The sequence below is a fragment of the Crocuta crocuta genome, unplaced genomic scaffold (genome assembly GCF_008692635.1).
Source record: "Crocuta crocuta isolate KB4526 unplaced genomic scaffold, BGI_CrCroc_1.0 scaffold266, whole genome shotgun sequence".
Classification (NCBI taxonomy): Eukaryota; Metazoa; Chordata; class Mammalia; order Carnivora; family Hyaenidae; genus Crocuta; species Crocuta crocuta.
The window spans coordinates 7,032,557-7,053,458 of NW_027531005.1; the positions used below are offsets into that span (position 1 = coordinate 7,032,557).

Genomic DNA, 20,902 nt, shown 5'->3' on the forward strand with positions numbered 1-20,902 from the left:
TCCATTCTGCTGATTTTACTGAGGAGGAATGGGTATGACTCCATCTGTTTGGTCCTTGGTCTCAGCCATTTATTTTTATTTGCTGTAAGCTGCTTGTTATTACCAACGTGCAAAAACTGATATATAATCACAGCCAGACTAGAACCTGCCTGAATTAGGAGAAAAATCATCACTCGGAGCTTCAGCCTGGGAAATTAAAGAGAAGAAACCAAATGCCTGTACAAAGCAATTGTTGAGATAACAGTGCAGCAAAAAGCCATTTCTCCCTATTTCTGGCATCCCTCTGATCCTTTTGGGACGTGACAGGCCAGATGAGGTTGCCCCAGCTTCCCGGCTCGTCTGTCCATACCTACTCTTCCTCCCTTCAAATCAACCGTCACTGCAGCAGCCAGCATGACCTTTTCAAAATGTAAATTGGATCACTCACTTCTCTGTTTAAAATGAGGCTAAGGCTCCCATAACACAAGTCTAAATTCATTCCCATGGCTTCCCAGGCTGTGGCTCAGCTCCTGCCCACTTGTACTTAGGTCCTTCCACCACCACTGCTTCCCCACGGGCCTTCCTTCTCTTTCTCCAAACTCACTCTTCCTCAGGATGAAGCTTCATTTGTTCCCTTAACCTACACTGCACTCTCTACCCTTTAGCTGGTGGATGCCTATTGCTCTTTCTGGGCTTACTCTCCTCTGACCTCTGGAAATGTTAAAAGCTGTCTGTGCCAGAATTGGCCAATAGGCGCCTAGTATCCCTTCTTCCCTTCTCCCTTGGGGGCAGAGCATCTAGTATTATGTTAGGCACATGGCTATGCACAATGATGAGTGCATTTCCCAGCTCCCTTGTAGCTGGGTATGACCACGGGACTGAATTGTGGCCAGGAATATAAACAGAAGCTATCCTTTAGTGAACAAAAAAAAAATCCATGCTTTCACATTTTGAGACAGTCATAAAGTTGCTTCAATATATCTTGCTCTATTAGAGTCCCAGGGTCACCAGCTCAGCAATGCTACATCTTATCTAGAAATTTCTTAACTACAGATCTCTGTATGATATGCAGAGTGACAATCTCCAGTATACATTCTTTAACAGTGGGCAACTAACAAGTCTTTTTCTTGTGTTAATACTCTACAACTTCCGGCCCAAGTTAATGCTACAAGTTAGTATTTATTGAGAATCTCCTTCCATCTTTCTCTAAATCTGCTGAGGAACCTGCCAAGTACTGACGCACGAGTGCATTTGATCGTACAGTATCTGAATGAGGTTGGCACTATCATAGTTTCCATTTTGCAGACCTGAAAACTTAGGACCAGAAAAATGAAACAATGTGTCCAAGGGCTCATAGTCAGAGCCCTGACTTGTGCCCAGGGCTGCGTGAGCTCTTAACCACTGTAAGACATGGTTCCCTCCAACTCTACTGGCTTACTACCAGCACTCTGGGAAAAAAAAAACTTTCCTTTTGTTTTCTGGAGTGTTTGAGTTGCTGGTACCTGTTGTGACAAAAGTCTTCTAAAACCTCGTTTTCTCTTCTGGTGACATTTACTAACTTATTTCTGTTTTCTCTTTTAGACCGTAGATCAAGATGGTTGAACACTGGTTCCCACGCTATCTTTGTGCTCTGGTCGTGGTACCCTGTGGTCTAAGTGCCCTCAATGCCTGTCTCACACAGGCAATGTGTGAGATTGCAACCAATCTTAAGACTACATCTTAAGTCACCTGCACAATACAGGGACATTACCTCAGGCATGGATAAGATGGGCTTGGACAATGGAGCTTTCCAGAGCAGATTATGCATTTAGAAAACAACCACAGAAGCTCCCTGAATCCAAGCAGAGGCCAGGTGAGTAGGTCAGTGAACTCAATGAGTAGATAATGTCTGATACAGTATTTTAGTTATTTCTCTGTAGAACTAGGAACTGGATTCCAAATAAGGTTTTACTTTCCCACCTGTGCTACTAATGTATTCTTATAATTAAAGTTACTTTTCTTATATAACATTCCTGCTCTGGAGTCACGCCTCTGATGCTTGCTGTGTGGAGGAGAATAAGGCAAAGAGAACTGGCAAAAGGTTGCCCTGAGTCCCGGGTGCAGCTTGGGTACTGAGTGGCAACGTTCCATGCTCCTCCCTCTGCTCCTTTTCCAAGTTATTTGGTTTCTGGATCTCCTGGCCAAGGCAATCTGGGCTGCAGATGGGGTGTCAGACTGGCCTAGTTCAAGTCAAGTACCTTAACTGGCTGGACTTGTGCAAGTCGGCAAAAATCTGAGAGAGCGCCTCACTCTCTCCCTTGGCCATCAGCTGCAAGAGGCTCTCGCTGGGCTGGGAGGCTTGGAGTGTCTTCTGTACTAACTAGAGGGAGAAAAAAAGCAGAGCCAGGTGGTTAGCCCCTTAGGGTCTCTGCATCGTCCTCATCGTGGTCCAGACCTGAAAGTGTCGGAACTCACACTGTTCCACTGGGCTGCCGTGTCGGCTGCTCACAGAGGCAATTCTGAGGCCGTATCTGTTTGTTTATACTCCCTGTATTGTTGAAAATATCCTTTGGTGCCTTAAGGATAATGTCGTCATTGAAAAGTTTAGACATAATTTAGCAGATAATCCTTTTAATCTTTTTTTTTTCTTCTTCAAATTTTTATTTAAGTTCGAGTTAGTTAACACATACTGTAATATTGTTTTCAGGAGTAGAATTTAGTGATTCATCACTTATGTATAACACCTAGTGCTCAGTAGATAATCTCTTCTTTTTTTTTAAGTTTATTTATTTATTTTGAGAGAGAGAGTGGGGGAGGGGCAGTGAAAGGGGTAGAGAGAGAGAGAGAGAGTCCCACGCAGGCTCTGCACTGTCAGTGCAGGGTGGAATGCGGGGCTTGAATTCACGAACTGTGAGATCATTACCTGAGCTGAAGTGGGACACTTAACCAACTGAGCCACCCAGGCTCCCGGATAATCTATTCTTATTAACATACCTTCATGTGTTACCGAAGAGCCTATTCTTATAAACTTTAATAAAGCTTATGCTACTTGTTTTTAATCTTTTTTTTAATGTTCATTCATTTTTGAGAGAGAGAAACAGAGCATGAGCAGGGGAGGGGCAGAGTGAGAGAGGGAGACACAGGAATCTGAAGCAGGCTCCAGGCTCTGAGCTGTCAGCACAGAGCCTGATCTGGGGCTCGAACTCATGAACTTTGAGATCGTGACCTGAGCCAAAGTTGGACACTTAATCGACTGAGCCACCCAGATGCCCCTTATACTTGTTTTTATATGTAAATGTAGGGGCATCAAATATATGTTATAGGAATTTAATGAATGTTTTTTTTAATTTATTTTATTTTATTTTATTTTTTTATTTATTTCTAGGAGAGAGAGACAGCGTGAGCAGGGGAGGGTCAGAGAGAGAGGGAGACACAGACTCCGAAATAGGCTCCAGGCTCTGAGCTGGCAGTCAGCACAGAGCCCGACGCGGGGCTCGAACCCACGAACCGCAAGACCACGACCTAAGCGAAAGTCGGACGCTTAACCGACTAAGCCACCCAGGCGCCCCTAATGAATGTTTTAAAAGTTAATTTCTCTAAGAAAAATCCTATTTTGAGCTGCTTTTTACACCGGGGTCAAACTGTCCTCTTTCCTGCTGCCTGTGATCCTCCAAAGGCACTCCAGCTGTGCCTGCTGCTCATATGCATTTGTTCATTCATTCATTCAATGTGTATTGGATGTCAGCTATGTGCCAGGCACTAGGGATAGTGCCAAGAAGGCAGAGAAAAACCCCTGACTTCATAGAGTTTATGTTCCAGCTCTAATTGGTCTTATGTCACATGTTAAGGCCTGGGGCAATGCCCAGGTGACGTCACTGGTGACTTCTATCAAATATTTAGAGAAGTGATAATACCAATTCTTCACATACTCAGAAAATAGAGGGGGAGAGAACACTTCCCAAATCATTCAATGAGGCTAGTAGTACCCTAAGACCAAAGCCAGAATATCAAAGGTATCTCAAAGAAACTATAGACCAATATTGCTAATGAACATCAATGCAAAAATTCTTAACAACATGCTAACAAACTGGGGCGCCTGGGTGGCTCAGTCGGTTAAGCGTCCAGCTCTTGTTTTAGGTGCAGGTCGTGATCTTGAGTGTTCAAGCCTCTGCGTTGACAACGGAGAGCCTGCCTGGGATTCTCTCTCTCTCTCTCTCTGCCTCTCCCCTGCTCATGTTCTCTCTCTCTCAAAATAAACAAAAATGAACATTTAAAAAAGATGCTCACAAACCGAATCCAATAACATAGAGAAAGGATTATACACACTGTGATCAAGTGGAATTTATTACAGGAACATGAGGTTGGTTTAACATCTAAAACTCAAGTAATGCAAGACACCATATTAATAGAATAAAGGACAAACCACGTGATCATCTCAGTAGATGCAGAAAAAGCATTTGACATAATCCAATACCCATTCATGGTAAAAATAACAAAAACAACAACAAAAAACTTCTCAGTAAACGAGGAATAGAAGGAAACTTCCTCAGCCTGATAAAGGGCATCTACCAAAATATCATAATGAACATCATACTTAATGAAAGACTGAATGTTTCTTTTTTCCCTAAGATTGGGAACAAGGCAAGGATGTCTGCTTTTGCCACTTCTTTTTCTTTTTCTTTTTTAAAGTAGTCTTCACACCCAGTGTGGAGCCCAATGCAGGACTTGCACTCACAACCCTGAGATCAAGACCTGAACTGAGATCAAGAGTCAGAGGCTTAACTGATTGAGGTACCCCTCAGGTGCCCCTACTTTTGCCACTTCTAACAAATATTGCACTGAAGATTCTGGGTAAGGCAATAGGCAATAAACAAATGGATCCTGACTAGAAATGAAATGAAACTGTCTTTACCTGCAGATGACGTATGACAATAAACAAATGGATCCTGACTAGAAATGAAATGAAACTGTCTTTACCTGCAGATGACGTATATGCGTACATGTATGTATGTATGTATGTAGAAAATCCCAAGGAATCCACAAAAACTACTGTATCTAATGAACAAGATTAATATACAGCAATCAATTGCAATCAATTGATTATTGTAATCAATTGTAATTACAATTATAATTGTAATCAATTATAATCAATGAAGGATGCAAACATGAAATTAAGAAAATATAATTCAATTCACAGTAGTATCAACAGCAATAAAATACTTAGGAAAAAACAAAAGAAATGCAGAACATGTTTACTGAAAGGTACAAAAACATTAAGGGAAATGAAAGGAGATCAAAATAAATAGAAAGATATTCCATATTCACGTACCGGAAGACTCAATATTGGAAAGATGGCAATGGTTCTGATTAACTCCAAGTTAAGGTTTAAATTCAACATGTTCTTATAAAACTTCTGCAGGCTATTTTGTAGAAATTGACAAGCTGATCCTAAAATTTATATGGAGATGCAAAGGATCTAGAATAGCCAAAGTAATTTGAAAACGAAAAAAATTGGAAAGTGTACACCGCCTGATTTCAAAATGTAGTATAAAGTTATATTAATCGAGACAATGTGGTATATTGGCCTAAGAATAAGCAAACAGACCAGTAGAACTTTCTGTTAAGAACCCAGAGGTAAATCCTTAAATTTATGGTCGATTTATTTTCAACAAAGTTTCCAGGACAATTCAATGGAGAAAGGATAGTCTTTTCAACGAATGGTGCTGGGACAATTTATATCCACATATTTAAAAAAGTACTTAAATACTTACGCTATACACAAATAGTAACTCAAAATGAATTATAGACCTAAATGGAATCTATAAAACTTATATAAGAAAACATAGATGGGGCACCTGGGGGCCTCAGTCAGTTAAGTGTCTAACTTTGGCTCAGGTTATGATCTCCTGGTTCATGAGTTTGAGCCCCATGTCAGGCTCTCTGCTGTCAGTGCAGAGCCCACTTCGGACCCTCTGTTCCCTTATCTATCTGCCCCTCCCCAGCTCATGCTCTGTCTCTCAAAAATGGATAAACATTAAAAAAAAACCATATGATTGCAAGTGACTAAGATATTACTGAGATATGACTGAGATTTACTTTTAGTAAATATTTCTAAAAAAAAAAAAAGAAAAGAAAACATAGATTAAATCTTTGTGACTTTGGGCTGAACAAAAAAGTCTTAGCTACAACATCAAAAGCCTGATCCATAAAAGAAAAAAATTGACAAACTGAAGTTCATCAAGGTTAAACACTTCTACACAAAAGACACCATTAAGAAGATGAAAAAGAAACTTACAGACTGGGAGAGAATCTTTACAAAACATATATCTGATAAAGGTTGTGTATCTAGAATACACAAAGAACTCTAACAACTCAATAAGAAGACAAAACACAATTTAAAAATGGACAAAAGGCTCAAATAGACATTTCACCAAAGGAGACACATAAATGACTAATAAGCCCTTGAAAAACTTTCTCAAGATCATTAGCTATTCAGGAAACCCAAATTAAAACCACCATACATCCACTAAAATGGCTTTACAAAAAAACTTAGATAACACGAATGTTGGTGAGGATATGGAAAAACTGAGGCCTTCGTGCATTGCTGATGGGAGTGTAAAATAGTGCAGCCACTCTGAAAAACAGTTTGTCAGTTTCTTTAAAAGTTAAATATAAGTCACACAAATATATGACCCAGCTATTGCATTCCTTGGAATCTACGCAAAACACATCAAAACATGTCTACACAAAAACTTTGAGGGGCGCCTGGGTGGCTTAGTCGGTTAAGCGTCCGACTTTCACTTAGGTCATGATCTCGCGGTTCGTGGGTTCGAGCCCCGCATCAGGCTCTGTGCTGACTGCCAGCTCAGAGCCTGGAGCCTGTTTCGGAGTCTGTATCTCCCTCTATCTCTGACCCTCCCCTGCTCACGCTGTCTCTCTCTCTCTCCTAGAAATAAATAAAACATTTAAAAAAAAAAACTTTGACACAAATGTTTATATCAGCATTATTCATAATAGTCAAGAACTCACAATCCTAACATCCGCCCACTGGTGAATGGACAAACAAAATGTGGTATATCTATACAATGGAATGCAATTCAGTGATAAAAAGGAATACTGATAATCTGACTCTGACGCAGAGTTGGCCCCATGCTACAATGTAGATGGGCCCGAAAAACATTATGCCAAGTGAAAGAAGCCAGACACAAAAGACTATAGAGATGTAGGATTCCATATATATGAAATATCCAAGAACTATGAACTTATAGAGACTGAACAGAGATCAATGGCTGCTTAGGGCAGGAAATGGGAGCATGTGAATGACTGCAAATGGGCACAAGGAAATGTTTAGGGTGCCGAAGTATTCTAAAGCTGGTTTGCAGTGTAGGTGGCACAGCTCTATACAGTTATTGAAAAGCGTTAAACTATATACTTAGAATGGCTGGGTTTCATGCCTGTAGACTCTGCCTCCATAAAGCTGATTAGCAAAGGCCTAAGGCAGGGATCGCCCCCACAGTTGCTCACATACCAGCTCACCTAAACTCCATAGCTCAGCTCTGGCCTTTGCTGGAGGTGACAATGGTGCCTACTTACGTTAGAGTCTCCCGAAGGGCTGCAGCTGTTCTTGGGTACCAGACAGTGACTGACAAGAATCGTAGGGTCTTTGGTGGTGATGGACAGGCCCTTATGCAGAATTTGAACCAGTCGGATCCAGAAGTGGAAGACAGTCTCTGGATGGTCAGGGTGGAGCCTTAGGTAGTAGATCTTCTCAGTGACTGTCCTCAGCCGCAGGATGCGTTGAAGCCGGTCACAGACCTGGAGCTCCACAAACTTCAATGGGAGAATCCTAAAGCCACAAGGGAAGACACACGTGGGCAACCCTATTGCGTTGGATCCAACCCTCTCTTCGTTAAAATGAGGAGTGTCTCCTACAGGGCTGAGGCTTTGGGGGGTAGGAGAGAGAGTGCTTGGCACAGTGGTGCTCCAGCTTTGGGGAGATCAGCTTCACCTGGGGGAGTCTGATTAAAATGAAGACACCTGAAGATATCCCCTAAAACTCAGATTCAGTAGGTCTGGGGTGGGGCCCTGAAATCTGCCATGATTCTCATGCTGGTGTTCCCTGGGGCCCTGCCAGCCCTGGAGTAAGGTGACTGGGCTCAGAGGGTTTTTCAGTTTCCTTCTGGATGGCCTAAAGAGGACTGCCCTCCTCTGCCACAAAGTTGGCACGTTCATCGACCCTAATACTTCAATTACTCTTCTCAAAGGGGCTAAAGTTCAGGGAGCTGGCTATATGTTCCGCCTCATGGGGAACATAAAGGTGAGGTTTGTCACTGAGCCAACAGGCAGAAATGAAGGGTTTACCTGGCTTTCTGGGAAGATCTAGAGATTCTTGAGATATCCTACAGATTACTTGGAGAGGTCCAAACATCAAAAAGGGCTGTTTCATCCTAGAGGAGCGTGATGTCACTGTATGTTACGGTTCTAAGTGAGACTTAGTTCCACTCGTTTTACTAGTGGGAAAATTGAGATGCAGCAAGTAACTTATGACTCAAAAAGCATTTGAGTCCGTTGGATACCAAAGCCTAGAACCTGTGTCTCCCAACCAGTGCTCCAATTGCTGGACTTCAGTGCTCCCTTGCCCCTGGGCCCATGGTGGCGGGATTTCCTATGAATTCAGTGTGGTGAGTGCAGCAAGAAGGGAAGTGGGCTGTTGACTGGCTTCTCGTTACGGGCCACATGAAACTTCCCTTGGCCCCCCACCCCTTAGCCTTTATGCTTCCAGTGCACCCTCTGCCTTGGGCTACCATTTCTAAAAAAAAGTCACTGCCTATGACTTCTCTGTTTCTCCCCACCTTGAGTTTAGTCACAAAGCAGCCTCTGCTCTGGGTCTGCCCCTCACCCTACTCCTGCTGTTCCCCTCTGTGTTGCTTACCTCTTCAGGATGATGTTTGGGGCTTTAGATGGTCTGTTCCATGTCTGGCTCTGTCCCTGGTGCCATTTGACACTAGCCATGAGGAGGATATTGGGAAGGGGCAGGCAGGGCACGGAGGAGGTTACCCCGACGGCCATGGTGTTAGAGGCTTTGTAGATGTCTATCCAGTTCCTGCCCTTTTTGACCTGCAAAGCAGTCCCAGGGGCACAGCCTGAGCAGTTGGCAGAAGCCACACAGTGTATTTTAGCTGAGGGTTTCTCAAGCCTGGCACTTCGGGCTGGACAGTTCTCTGGGGTGGAGGCTCTCCTGCGCTCCGGGGATGTTTAGTGGCATCCTTGGCCTCTACCTACTAGAGGCCAATAGCAATCCCTTCCCCACCCGAGTTGTGACCATCAAAACTATCTCCAGATGTTGCCCAATGCCCCCTGGTGGGGGAGGGGGGTGCAAAATCAATGCTTGTTGAGAACCACTGTTTTAACTTGTATTGGTTAAACAACTATAATCGTATGCACACTACCTCCTGTTAGCCATTGCCCGTAAGACCGGTAACCCTGGAGTTCCCGGACATGTGTCACATTTCTGTGACTCCTCCTCACAGTTTCCTGGCTTGTCTTAGAAAGATTTGTCTTTAGGCCCTTTTTTGAGGGGCCCTATAACCTCCTTGCCCTGAACTGTAAGGGTCCCTTGCAATCCCAAGGTGGGTTTATTCTGGGTTCCAGCTGGTCTGAGAGCCCAGGCAAGAAAACAAAAATGCACTGAGTGCCCTCGTACTTAGGCCTTTGCTTCCTGTGTTTGCGTGTAATAACCAGGTTGGTCCAACCCGTTTTACAATCGAGGAAACTGGGATTCAGGGCACGCAGGTCGCTTGCACAATGACACCTCCTGATGAGGAAACAGATTCTGAGCCCTGGTCTCTCTGGGTGCCCAGCTCCTGTCTCTAAACCAGTCAGCCTTTCTGTCACAAACCCTCAAAGGGCAGCTCATTTCGCTGCCTCTTCGTTCACCTCTTTGGGCTGACAGCCTGGAGGAGGAAGCAGATTGAGGGATTCGGATACCAAATCCTCTACTCAGAGCAGAGAATACCTGATCTCTCTCGCCACGCTGACAAGTGTCTGCAGAAGCAGCCCTGCCTGGGGCTCTGCGAAGTCAGGGTCAGATGCACCCCAGGCCCACTGACTCCTCCTTGCCTCGGTTCTCACTCCACCCCAGTCCCAGGGACAGACTCTCCCGGTCACATCTTGGGAACTGGTTTAGAACAATCAAGGAGTGCCATTGTGAGCGACCCGAGAGTACCTGGACAAAGTTGCTTTCAAACACCACTGAGTCAGGAAAGAGGTTGAATTCTGGCGAGTGAACCATCTGGCAGAGCAGTCCCTCCTCCACACCCAGGCCCACGCCAGGGTTTGGCTCCCCATCCACAGGCAAGAGGCCCCTGACTTCTTCCCAGACATTCAGGGAGGGGAAGGTTGGATAGGATCTTGTGACTTTTACCGTCTTCTTTGATTTCCACCGAGTCTTCCTCTGTGGAACTGATGACAACATTTCCGCACATGCTCAGGGGCCTGCTGCAAGTTTGTCCTGGTATCTCTCTCTTCCCTCCTGACCTTGGGCAGCTGGCCAAGGCCTGGGACCGCCAATCAGCTCACAATGATGAATGGATGACATCATGAAAAAAACCAGGGCAGGCCTGCAGGAAAGGAAACGGCAGAGGAGCCTCCCTTTTCCTCCAGAGCAACTTCACGGCTTGTTTAGGCCCCAGTATTCCCCAGCCCCTGTCGGAACCTGGGGACCTAGTGCCCCCAGAACTTGCTGAGCAAGTGGCCACGTAGAAAGCAAGGAAGGAAGGCCCTGCGTAGGGAGGGCATTTTCCTCCCTACCTTTCAACCCTCCCTTCCTCCTAATGCAACCTGCCACAGTCGGTTTTAAGGGCTGTTGTCTATTTAAAACCCAGCCTTTCAGAGCATTGCAGGACGAGGGAACATGCGTGCCCTGGTTTATCTGCAGGAGGCTTTTCCGTCTTGGAAGGAATTGCTGGGCTCTGCTCCATGCTCTGCTACGCCTGGGTGGTTACCTGTACGGGTCTTACTTCCCTTAGGAGGTCAAACTGAAGGAGAAGTACAAGTAATTAGTTTCTTACCCAGAGGCTGGCTTTGTGAGGGTGCCAGCTGAGAAGAATAGACCTGGGATGGGCATTTCTGCTGGATTAACAAGCCACTCCCCTTCTCGGAGAGTGATGGCCTTCCTCAGCCTGGAGCAAGAAGCCCGTACCCTGCGGTGGCTGGGTCAAGGGCAAGAACCCAGCAGGGTGACCACTGTTCAAGTCCACTTCAGGCAGAAATTGTATTCTGATTTGGACAAGGCTCCAGGATTTACTAAATGATGTATTATCCATCGTGATTGAATGTGATCAATTTATAAAAGTGATTGGATGGGGCACCTGGGTGGCTCAGTTGGTTAAGTGTCCAACTTCGGCTCAGGTCATAATCTCGCAGTTTGTGAGTTCGAGTCCCACGTCAGGCTCTGTGCTGACAGCTCAGGACCTGATGGAGCCTGCTTTGGATTCTCTCTCTCTCTCTGCCCCTCCCTGCTCATGCTTGCTCTCTTTCAAAAATAAACAAACATTAAAAAAAAGAACGAAAAACAATTTGACAACCAATATACGCGATGTACAAGCAGAGAGATCTATTTTTGTATTCGTTATCAAGTCAGAGGGATGACTGAAAGGTCATGAGGCTTTTCTGATCTGATTCCATCAGCCCCTCACCTGGTCACTTCTATTATGCACCTGTTCAAGCCCCTGAAACAGCTCCCAGGTTGGTAAAGCAACTTCTGCGTTCACATTCCTCATTTTCTTTTGTTTATCATGTGGGGAAACTGTCCTCCATGAAACGTTCTGTAAGGATAGGGTCTCTTGGCCCCCCTGTGGTTTACATTTCCCTAAAAATAACACACAATACAAATGTGATGACAATTAACACACTGATAGAAGTTAAAGCTTATCCACAGCAGTCAAGCTTATTGGCCTAGATATACGGCTCGGGTATATTTGGCCACTGAGACATCCAAAAGTCCCCTTCAGTTGGAAGATGACTTTTTCTCTTTTCTGTACAGCCTGTTGAGCCCACTTCCGTGGTCTGTGGAAGAGGCTTTAGCACCCAGTCTAGAAAGCTAATTGTGAGGAAGTGAGCTTTTGGTTCTAAACAAAATGCTAAGCAATGATAAAATGTCTTTAAGATGTCTACCCTGCCGGGGGCACCTGGGTGGCTCAGTTGTTTGAGCGTCTGACTTCAGCTCAGGTCATGATCTCACGGTTTGTGAGTTCGAGCCCCACGTCAGGCTCTGTGCTGACAAACAGCTCAGAGCCTGCCTCGGAGTCTCTATCTTCCTCTTTCTCTGCCCCTGTCCTGCTCATGCTCTGCTTCTCTCTGTCTCTCAAGAATAATAAGTTAAAAAAAAAAAAAAACAACACTTGCTGAAACAACTCTATAAAACTATCTACTCTTCTGGACCAATTTTACAGGAAATAATGGTACTATTTACCAATAATTCTAAGCAATGAATAAAATAGGGTTAATGTACAGGAAGGTAGGATCTTAAGAATGAAACCCTTGTTGCTTCTGGGAAGGAAAGTTGTCTGAATATATATCCCAAGAACATGAGAAACTCATTGCTTTTGTCTTCCTGTGTGCGCAGGGATGTTGACGCCGCCACAGTTCCTGCTTTGAGCACATCTGGCGAGGATTGCTCCGGTGACCGTCCCCTCGCCGATGTTGATAGCCCTTTGGCTTGAGGCTAAAATCACTTGGTCATGTCATGCATCATTTCAAAGCTTGCTCACGAGTGACCACGATATCTGATTGTCAGTTGGGGCTGGACCTGGGTTCTGTGGAGCTTAAAGGTTACATGGTTTTGGAGACATTTAAAACTACTGGAGGGGCTGGGCAACAGGGAGTTACTGTTTAATGGGTGCAGGGTTTTCGTTTGGGAAGATGGCAAAATTCTGGAGACGGATGGTGGTGATAGCTGCACAAACAGTGGGAATGTATGTGATGTCACTGAACCGTATACCTAAAATGGTAAATTTTAGGTGTGTGTGTGTGTGTGTGTGTGTTTTTACCACAGTTAAAACCTTTCTAAACATACAAGACAAAAGAAAAAAATCCCCACAGAAGTATGATACAAAACTGCTCGATGCCCTCCTCGGGCCTCAGAAGTTTCCACATGAACAAAGGGCCCTGAAGCGCAAGCTTTATTATCTTTATGGGTAAACCTGTCCCATTTAAATCTGTGTTACTATTTTAAAAAGAAAACTATTGCATAAGCAGCACAAGTGCTTGTAGAACATCAGAAAACAGAGACAAATTTAAAAAACAAATAGCATTTTCTTAATTCCCAGAGAACATCACTGTAACAACCTTGGAGGTGTGTGTGTGTGTGTGTGTGTGTGTGTGTGAGAGAGAGAGAGAGAGAGAGAGAGAGGTTATACTCTAAAAATGGTTTTATAACTTTTTAAATAACCTGTATTATTTAGCCAACACTTTCTACTTTGTATTTCAGTATCCTTTTATCTCATGTCATCTCACTTCTAGGCCATATTAAAATTCCTCCTAACTCCAAGTATTCTTATGACTGATTTATCCAAATCAGCATTCAATCCAGGACCACACATCCCCCTTAAGTTTACTGTACTCTAGAACATTCTCTTTTTTAGGACACCTCCTAGTGGAAACAATTGAGGCAGTTGTCCTACAGAATATCCCGTCTTCTAGATTTGTCTGGTTACTTCCTTGTGGTGGTTAGTTTGCTTTTCTAGCTACTATCTTTCCTATGAAATAGAATTTACATCTACAGGGCAGATGGATTCAGGTAAGTATTTTTCTTTATAAAAATAGTCCCTATTTCTTAGTGACGAGCTACCATGGGATCTGTTTTCAATATTACTCTTCTCTCCCAAAGAATGTCCATAGGAACTCCTTATAGTTCCTGTGAAACAAACGAACAAACAAAATCAGATGCCAAAATGAGACGAAGAGAGGACTCGGTGAGTTAAGGGGGAAAAAAAGGAAGCAAAACCCACTCAGGGTCTGACAGCCACGTTAGAAGCCACAAGCAATGGAGTCGACATGACAGCAAACCAGGTCAGTGACGTGGATAACAGGTGTGAGACTCTCACACAGAGCGCAATAAAGAAGGGCAAGAGACGAAGAAATGGAAAGAAAGTGATAGATACGTAAGATGTTCATGTTGAGCCAGCATACAGCTAGAGTCCCTGATGAAGAGGGAACAAATGGAATTGAAAAAGTAGTCAAAACCATAAAAGAAAAGGCCATTTCTGAAACAAAAACTGGCGGACAGGATTTACTGTATTGCAGGTAAACTGAGTAAAAAAACATTGAGACCCACATAGCTCTTGTGAAGTTCTTAAGTTTAGGCAAAACAAAAGCATCCTGCTACAAATATCCAGATAGAAGAAGCAGGCACTCTACCGAGGGGAATACAATGAGACTGACTTTAGATTTCAGCATGTTTTGGTGCCATAGGACAATGGAATGATGTAAAAGAATGTTGAGAAACGATGTGACCCAAGAATTCCACAAATTTAAATTGAATGACATTCATTCAAGTGTAAAGGAAGCCAAAAGAATCTTAAAATCCTAAGCACTCTGGAATAAATAAATCCATAAGCTGGTTCATTGAAAAAAAAAAATTAGACCACTAGCTAAGTTTCATTTTTTTATAAAAGGAAGACATAAAACATACAATGTGAAATAAGAAAACACAAATAAGTACAAATAGCTAAGGAAGTACACGCTTCTGGGTAAAGGTAATGTCATGAAACTGTATTATTTATACTATAGTCTAGGAACTCAAAAGACCTCAAAATATAGTGACTTAAAATAGAATTTTGATTCTCTCTCACACAGCAGTCCACAGACGGGCCATCCTGAGCTGGTAGAGTATCTCTGTCATTCTCAATATGTCACTCTCTGTCTCTGAGTTTCAAAGTGGCTGCTTCAGCTCCTGCCATCATGTTTGCATACTGGCCAGTGAGAAGGGGAAAGAGGAAGGGGAGGGTACACTCATTCCTTTTAAGGGCATGACCTGGAAATGGCATAATCACTTTTGCTCACATCCCATTGGTCGGAATTCAGTCACATGGCCACACCCAGGTGCAAGGGAAGCTGGGAAATGTAGCTTTTAGCTGGATTGGCCATGAGCCCACCTACAACTGGTGGGTTCTCTTATTTATTATTTTAGGATTACAGACATCGGTGCATAATCAGCAGCCTCTGCAAAGAAGCCATGTCACAGAATTACTCCCTCTGACATCCACAGTAAATACACAATAATTTTTTTAATAGTAAAAATTTAACTAGTGGCAACTGAACAAGAGGTTAAGTGGTGGCCAAAAAATAGAGCAGAAAATCTGGATGTGGCCTGATAATAGAGAAAGAAAGCTACTTAATCTGTGTGTTCTTACAAATTATCCATGCTCACTCCCCCCAGATTGGAGAGAGACAGCCTGAAGGAGGGAATAATCAGCTCAGGGAAAACAAGAGAAAAATCTTCAAGAGTAGAAGCCCCTATGGGTCACAGCACCGTCTCAGCAGAGGCAGGAAAGCTCAGCTGGGCTCTCTATTTTTCAGGTCTTCAGCCTGAATTAACAAATATTATCCCACGAGGACAGGATATACCCTCAACTAGAAAAGAGCACATTTAAAAACCTATCAGGAGATGGGGTGCCTGGGTGGCTCAGTCGGTTAGGCATCCGACTTCGGCTCGGGTCCTGATCTCACGGTTTGTGAGCTCAAGCCCTGCGTCGGGCTCTGTGCTGACAGCCAGCTCAGAGCCTGGAGCCTGTTTCGGATTCTGTGTCTCCCTCTCTCTCTGACCTTCCCCTGCTCACGCTGTCTCTCTCTCTCTCTCAGGAAAAAGAAAAATTTTTTAAAAATAAATAAAATGCCTGGGATTCTCCTGTTCAGCCAAGGGGCTGCCAGATGTTCATCGAAGGCACTGGGGTCCCAGCTGAGGTGGGGCGCCATCTGGTGGCAGTTATCCACTCTGCTTACAAGTGCTTGTGAAGGAATGCCAGATCTTGGGGCGGGCTGGGCACCTTGGCTTTAGCTGAGCCTACAACCAAAGGTCTCAGTGATGACGGATGACAGGAATGGGCACGATGGGGACTGACGTCTGTGAGCAGAGGCCCAAAGGCCATTGCCCTACTGCCCTCTGGACTTTGAGATTCATGGGCTGCCCAAAGATCATGCCAAGCTATTCCAGGCTTTACTTTTCACATCTATGAAGTATGGTTCATGATAACAGCCATCTCATACAATTATGAGAATCACCTTAGATTGCAGATGTGGAGAGACGCCTGTGTGGCTCAGTTGGTTGAGCCTCCGACTTCTGCTCAGGTCATGATCTCATGGTTCTGGAGTTTGACACCCCTNGCTCCTCCCCCCTCTCTCTCCCCCAAATAAATCAACATTTTTAAAAAAATTGTAGATGTGGAGACACTTTTAAAAATGCAAAGCATTTACATATAGACTGTCCTGTGTGTGCATGTGTGGCAATCTCATACTGCTGGACACATTCTTCTTGCATCTAGATATGTCTTTTGAATGGCAGTGAAGGGAGGGAATGGATGTGACAGAAATTCCTTTCCTTCTTTGTGCAAGGCAGTGTGCCTAACTGGAGACTTTAGGGAGCCATCAAACCACTTTAGAATAAACCATCTGTGACTGTTTCTTTGTCTGTCATGGACTCACGGTATGTTTTCTATTGCAAGTATTCACATTCAAAAGCAGTGTTCTGTTTGGGCATAATTAAAAATTTTAGTGATATTTTAATTTTAAAAAAATTATTCACATCCCCAATGGGGAAATTAATTTATTTGTCCTAAGTCAGGCGGGAATCAGAGACAGAGCAAAAACCAGAATAGCCCCCCTTCAAAATATCTTTAGATTATTGTATTTCTGCCTCTTTTCATTCATGGTATAGCTTCTGTAAATAGCTTTAGCGTTAATAATCCTAAATGTTCATTTTTAAATGCTTGTTTTCTGAAGTTTTACCACTTTTAGTTGTTGTTTCCTTATTTTGAAACCAGTCTTGGATTTCTCAAAATTGACACCTTGTGGGCTTTTATGGATTCTTGCTTTTGTTGTTTTGTTTTGTTTTTCAAGCATGGTAAGGAAGACATCATGGGGGGCGGGGGGAGTCAGGAGGAGGCCATCACAATAGGCAGAGGGACCCCTGTAATGGAATTTTGCGGTGGGGGGAGGCACTTGGGCTCCACTCCCAAAGCTATGTAGGCAAGTGGGAATGTGTAGCCAAAGGGCAGGGTGAGAGTCGGTGGATGGAAAATTATTGAGGAAATATCATGAGTAAGGGGGATGCTGGTGAACTTGACCTAATAGTATTCTTGCTGAAGATAAGAGCCCAGTGTTTTGTTTGGTTCTCTAAATCAAAGGCCTGTGGTTCTGAGAGTTCATTAGTCAACCCCTTGGTACCCTCAGGATGGAAGTCAGGACAACTCATTTCTACATTTTCAGTGTCCCTAGGATCTCTGCTTCCTTTACCTCCAATCTCATCCACAACGCTCAAGTCTTAATTGGCCAGCTATGTGTTATTTTTCTCGAGATTTATAAGGGCATTTGTGAGGCTTTATAATCTCATTTCATTGCACGTTTTAAGTAGGTCTGTTCTTGGTATTACTCCTTGAGAACATTTTCTTTTTTCTCTGGATTTCATTTCAGAAACTTTGAGAGGCATTTACATTGTTTTGGGGATTGTTTTTTGCAAATGTCATATCCTGATGGGCTCTAATTGACTCTGGATCACAATGTTTTGTTTCCTTTCTTTCTCTTTTAAGTTATGTGTTCATGGGGTGCCTGGGTGGCTCAGTCGGTTAAGCGTCTGACTTTTGGCTCAGATCATGATCTCATAGTTTGTGGGTTCGAGCCCCAAGTCGGGCTCTGTGCTGACGGCTAGCTCAGAGCCTGGAGCCTGTTTCAGATTCTGTACCTCCCTCTCTCTCTGACTCTCCCCTGCTCATGCTCTCTCTCCCTCTCTCTCTCTCAGAAATAAATAAAACATTAAAAAAAATTTAAATTATGTGTTCTTTAGTTATTGAAAACTTTACTAATCCCTTATGTGATGTTATTTTCATCTAAGAAATTGTTTCTGGGAAACCAATTTCAATGATAAGTCCATTCAGCAAAGGCTGTCATTTCTTCCCTTGTTGGGGGCAGGGGTGGGAGGGTGAGGGAGAACAATGTGGGACAGCCAGAGCTGGGGGCTATGGCAAAAATGGCTTTATTTAACCACCTTTAATTGGGTGTCTAGCAGGAGCCAGGCACTGAAGGGTACACAAACGAATAAGATATCTATGGTTGGCATATTTGCCTACACAACATCCACTTTTCTGGGAACAGCACCACATTGTTAGGCTTCATGGTTGTAATCATAGAAATTGACAGGTCAACCTAAGCCAAAGGGAATTTCTTGGAAGACTATTGGCAGGTCTCTACCACAAATGAACGTTAAAGTAACCAGGCTTGGGAGACAGGCAGAAACCAAAAGAGATGCAATAGCCTGGATGGAAGCCCAGCAAGGGCTGCCTGGTCATGGTCTTGGAGCTGGGTGAGGGTCTATGGATGGAAATTTACCAGGAGGAAACGTCAGAAGGAAGGGGGATGATGCCCCTGCTCCGTATATAAAATTCAGCTAAGTCCTTACAATGGACCTGATGGATTAGCAGAGGGAATGGTTCCTGAAACTAGGAAAATGTTGAGTAGAAGAGGCCACCCTAAGAAGAGCAGTTGCTTTCTGTTTAGGGACACAGCCCACTGAGGCAACTACAAGAGATGGAATAATGGTCTTGACCCCATTCTCCTCTCTCCCTCTCATCTACCTGGACTTCCTACTGTGCAAACCCACCTGGACACCAGAGGCAATGGGCCCTTCAATGTAGCCCATATAGATCAGCTTGGAGAACAGGCAGGAACCCGAGTTCCGGGGCATGGAGAAGGAGGAAATAGGAGTAGATTTGGAAGGAGAAGGGAGGATATCTGGCACATGGAGGCATAAGGCCCAAGGTAGGATTCCTGGGACACTGAATGTTAAATGGATAAGCACAAGGCCAGAGCACATGGTAGGGACTGAATGCCAGTGAGTGTCCCAAACAGACTGTAGATTAAATCCAAGTCCTACATCCTTGGTGGAGCCCTGGGTCAGCTCCTTCCAACCTTTTCAGTTTCTTCAATGATCTCTTTGATTCTGTGAACCATTCTCAAGTGGACAGAAGGGCACAAAACCCAGGCTCCTTCTGCCTCAGAGTTGTCCTTGTTGATTGCACCTAAAGAACTCTGGTTGGTACTAGACTGGTACAGATTGGTACTAGAGAGTGGGCTGCAGGTTATATAGGTCCCCAGGGCATTTATTACCCCAACCAAATGGAATAGAATGCAGCAAGATTCTGGCGTGAGAACTTGACTGTCAATGGGCCACAGCTAATTAAATTGCCAGTTGTTGATAATTAGGACCATCTGACAACAGAGGTGTCTGCTGGAAGTAGGCGGTTGCTGCCTTAGGACAAGGTAAAGGGCATGAGGGATTCCAGGACACTGGAGTACAATGGGTGCTTCTGGAGTACAATGGGACACTGAATAACTCAGTGAGAACAAAAGTTAAAAGAAAAGACTCACATTTGGTTCTCTTGGTTGTTGAATTATGAAGACTGTCGAGGTCACAGCTTCAAACCAGTCTCTTGTGTGATAGAGGCACAATGTAACAGCGAGACTCCAACAGCTGGAAAAGACCTGAAAGACCCAAACCCTCGAGTCCTTCTGAAAACTCCCCACTGCCCATCCCACGTGAGAGGAAGCCTTTCCCTCCTTGCAAAAAGGGTGCTGAAAATTCTCTTCCTATGTTACCAGGCCAGTAACCAGAATTCAAGTCTATGATGCCCCAGCGGGTGTGAGTAGGTAAGTATGGAAATCAGTGTAGGGAAGAGAAAGCATTTACCTAGAAAAACATATTGAAGGAATTGGGCAATTTCTGTCTGTAAATACCGATGAGAATAAATTTTAAGGCACTCCATCAAGGAGGGAGAACATAATTTTTAGATAGGGTTGATCTTACTGAAATGGATGCTCTTACCAGAGATTACATCATAATTGTGCTATTTCTTACAGCTCTGTATACATAGTTTGCTGAGTTGGCTGAAGCGAACCTCAATTCAGCCCAGTTCACATTAAAGGACAACGAGAGGCCAGAAATTCCTTAATGTGATGTAGAGAAAGGAATTCAAAGCCTTTGGGAGACAAGAAACTTGACTTGGATCTATCATGTACCTACTGCCGCCCTTGCCTGACTCCATCCTTTGAGAAGGCCCTGAACACTTGTACATCCTCAAGGTTTTGAGAAAGTGTTAGAATGTTTAAGAGACTCTCTTTAAACTAGTAAATGGGCTCTGTAATCTCGGTGGTGAAAAGAGAATTCTGGGGAACCCTCAAGGACCAGAAGCATAGTTATGCATGATAATCAGAGTTGAGAATCGTTTGACCTTTCGAGATTCTGTGTCTGCAGTTCATTAATCAAGGATCCTTTCGGGACATTTTTCAAGGCTTCTGGCTGCCTGTACTCCTTTTTGGGGATTTACATATTGAGAGTTTCACTTCCTCGAGGGGGAAGCCGACCTTACTTTTGCAGCCTCCTTTTCAGCTCAGGTGCATCCTATAACCTGAGTTCTGCCAAGGAGACTCACCTGCGTGAAAGCTTGACTTGAGTGTGAGCAACATAAGGAAGCTAGCACTACATAGTCTTATTTCCACATAGTAGGTGTCAGTGGAACATCTAATTTTAGAAGGCAGGGATGACAGACTCCAGACCAGGGTCACTGGTGAGAGCTGAAGGATGCGTGCAACAGTTGGGGCTACGAGGTTTTACTTGGGGCAGTCCTGCAGCTTGGTTGAGCTATTGTTCCTTGTCCTGGCTATGTAAGCCCTCAAG

The 20,902-nt window shown here is 44.0% G+C and overlaps 1 protein-coding gene across 5 annotated transcripts in view; it reads right to left on the reverse strand.

The window, feature by feature from the left end:
* GARIN1B (golgi associated RAB2 interactor 1B) overlaps window positions 1-19,668 on the reverse strand; it is a 24,499-nt gene extending 4,831 nt beyond the window's left edge. For 2 of the 5 annotated variants that reach the window (XM_077770799.1, XM_077770797.1), the window contains exons 1-6: window positions 19,597-19,667; window positions 11,655-11,827; window positions 10,184-10,577; window positions 8,891-9,075; window positions 7,552-7,804; window positions 2,217-2,338 (exon numbers count right to left, since the gene is read on the reverse strand). In XM_077770799.1, coding sequence (XP_077626925.1) covers window positions 2,217-2,338; window positions 7,552-7,804; window positions 8,891-9,075; window positions 10,184-10,432 — 809 coding nt within the window. In that variant the 5' untranslated portion in view covers window positions 10,433-10,577; window positions 11,655-11,827; window positions 19,597-19,667. Of the gene's footprint in view, window positions 1-2,216; window positions 2,339-7,551; window positions 7,805-8,890; window positions 9,076-10,183; window positions 10,578-11,654; window positions 11,828-14,810; window positions 14,926-19,596 lie in introns of those variants that run through there. The other 3 variants (XM_077770801.1, XM_077770800.1, XM_077770798.1) reach the window with 3 other exon arrangements.
* Between the last annotated feature and the right edge of the window lie 1,234 nt (window positions 19,669-20,902).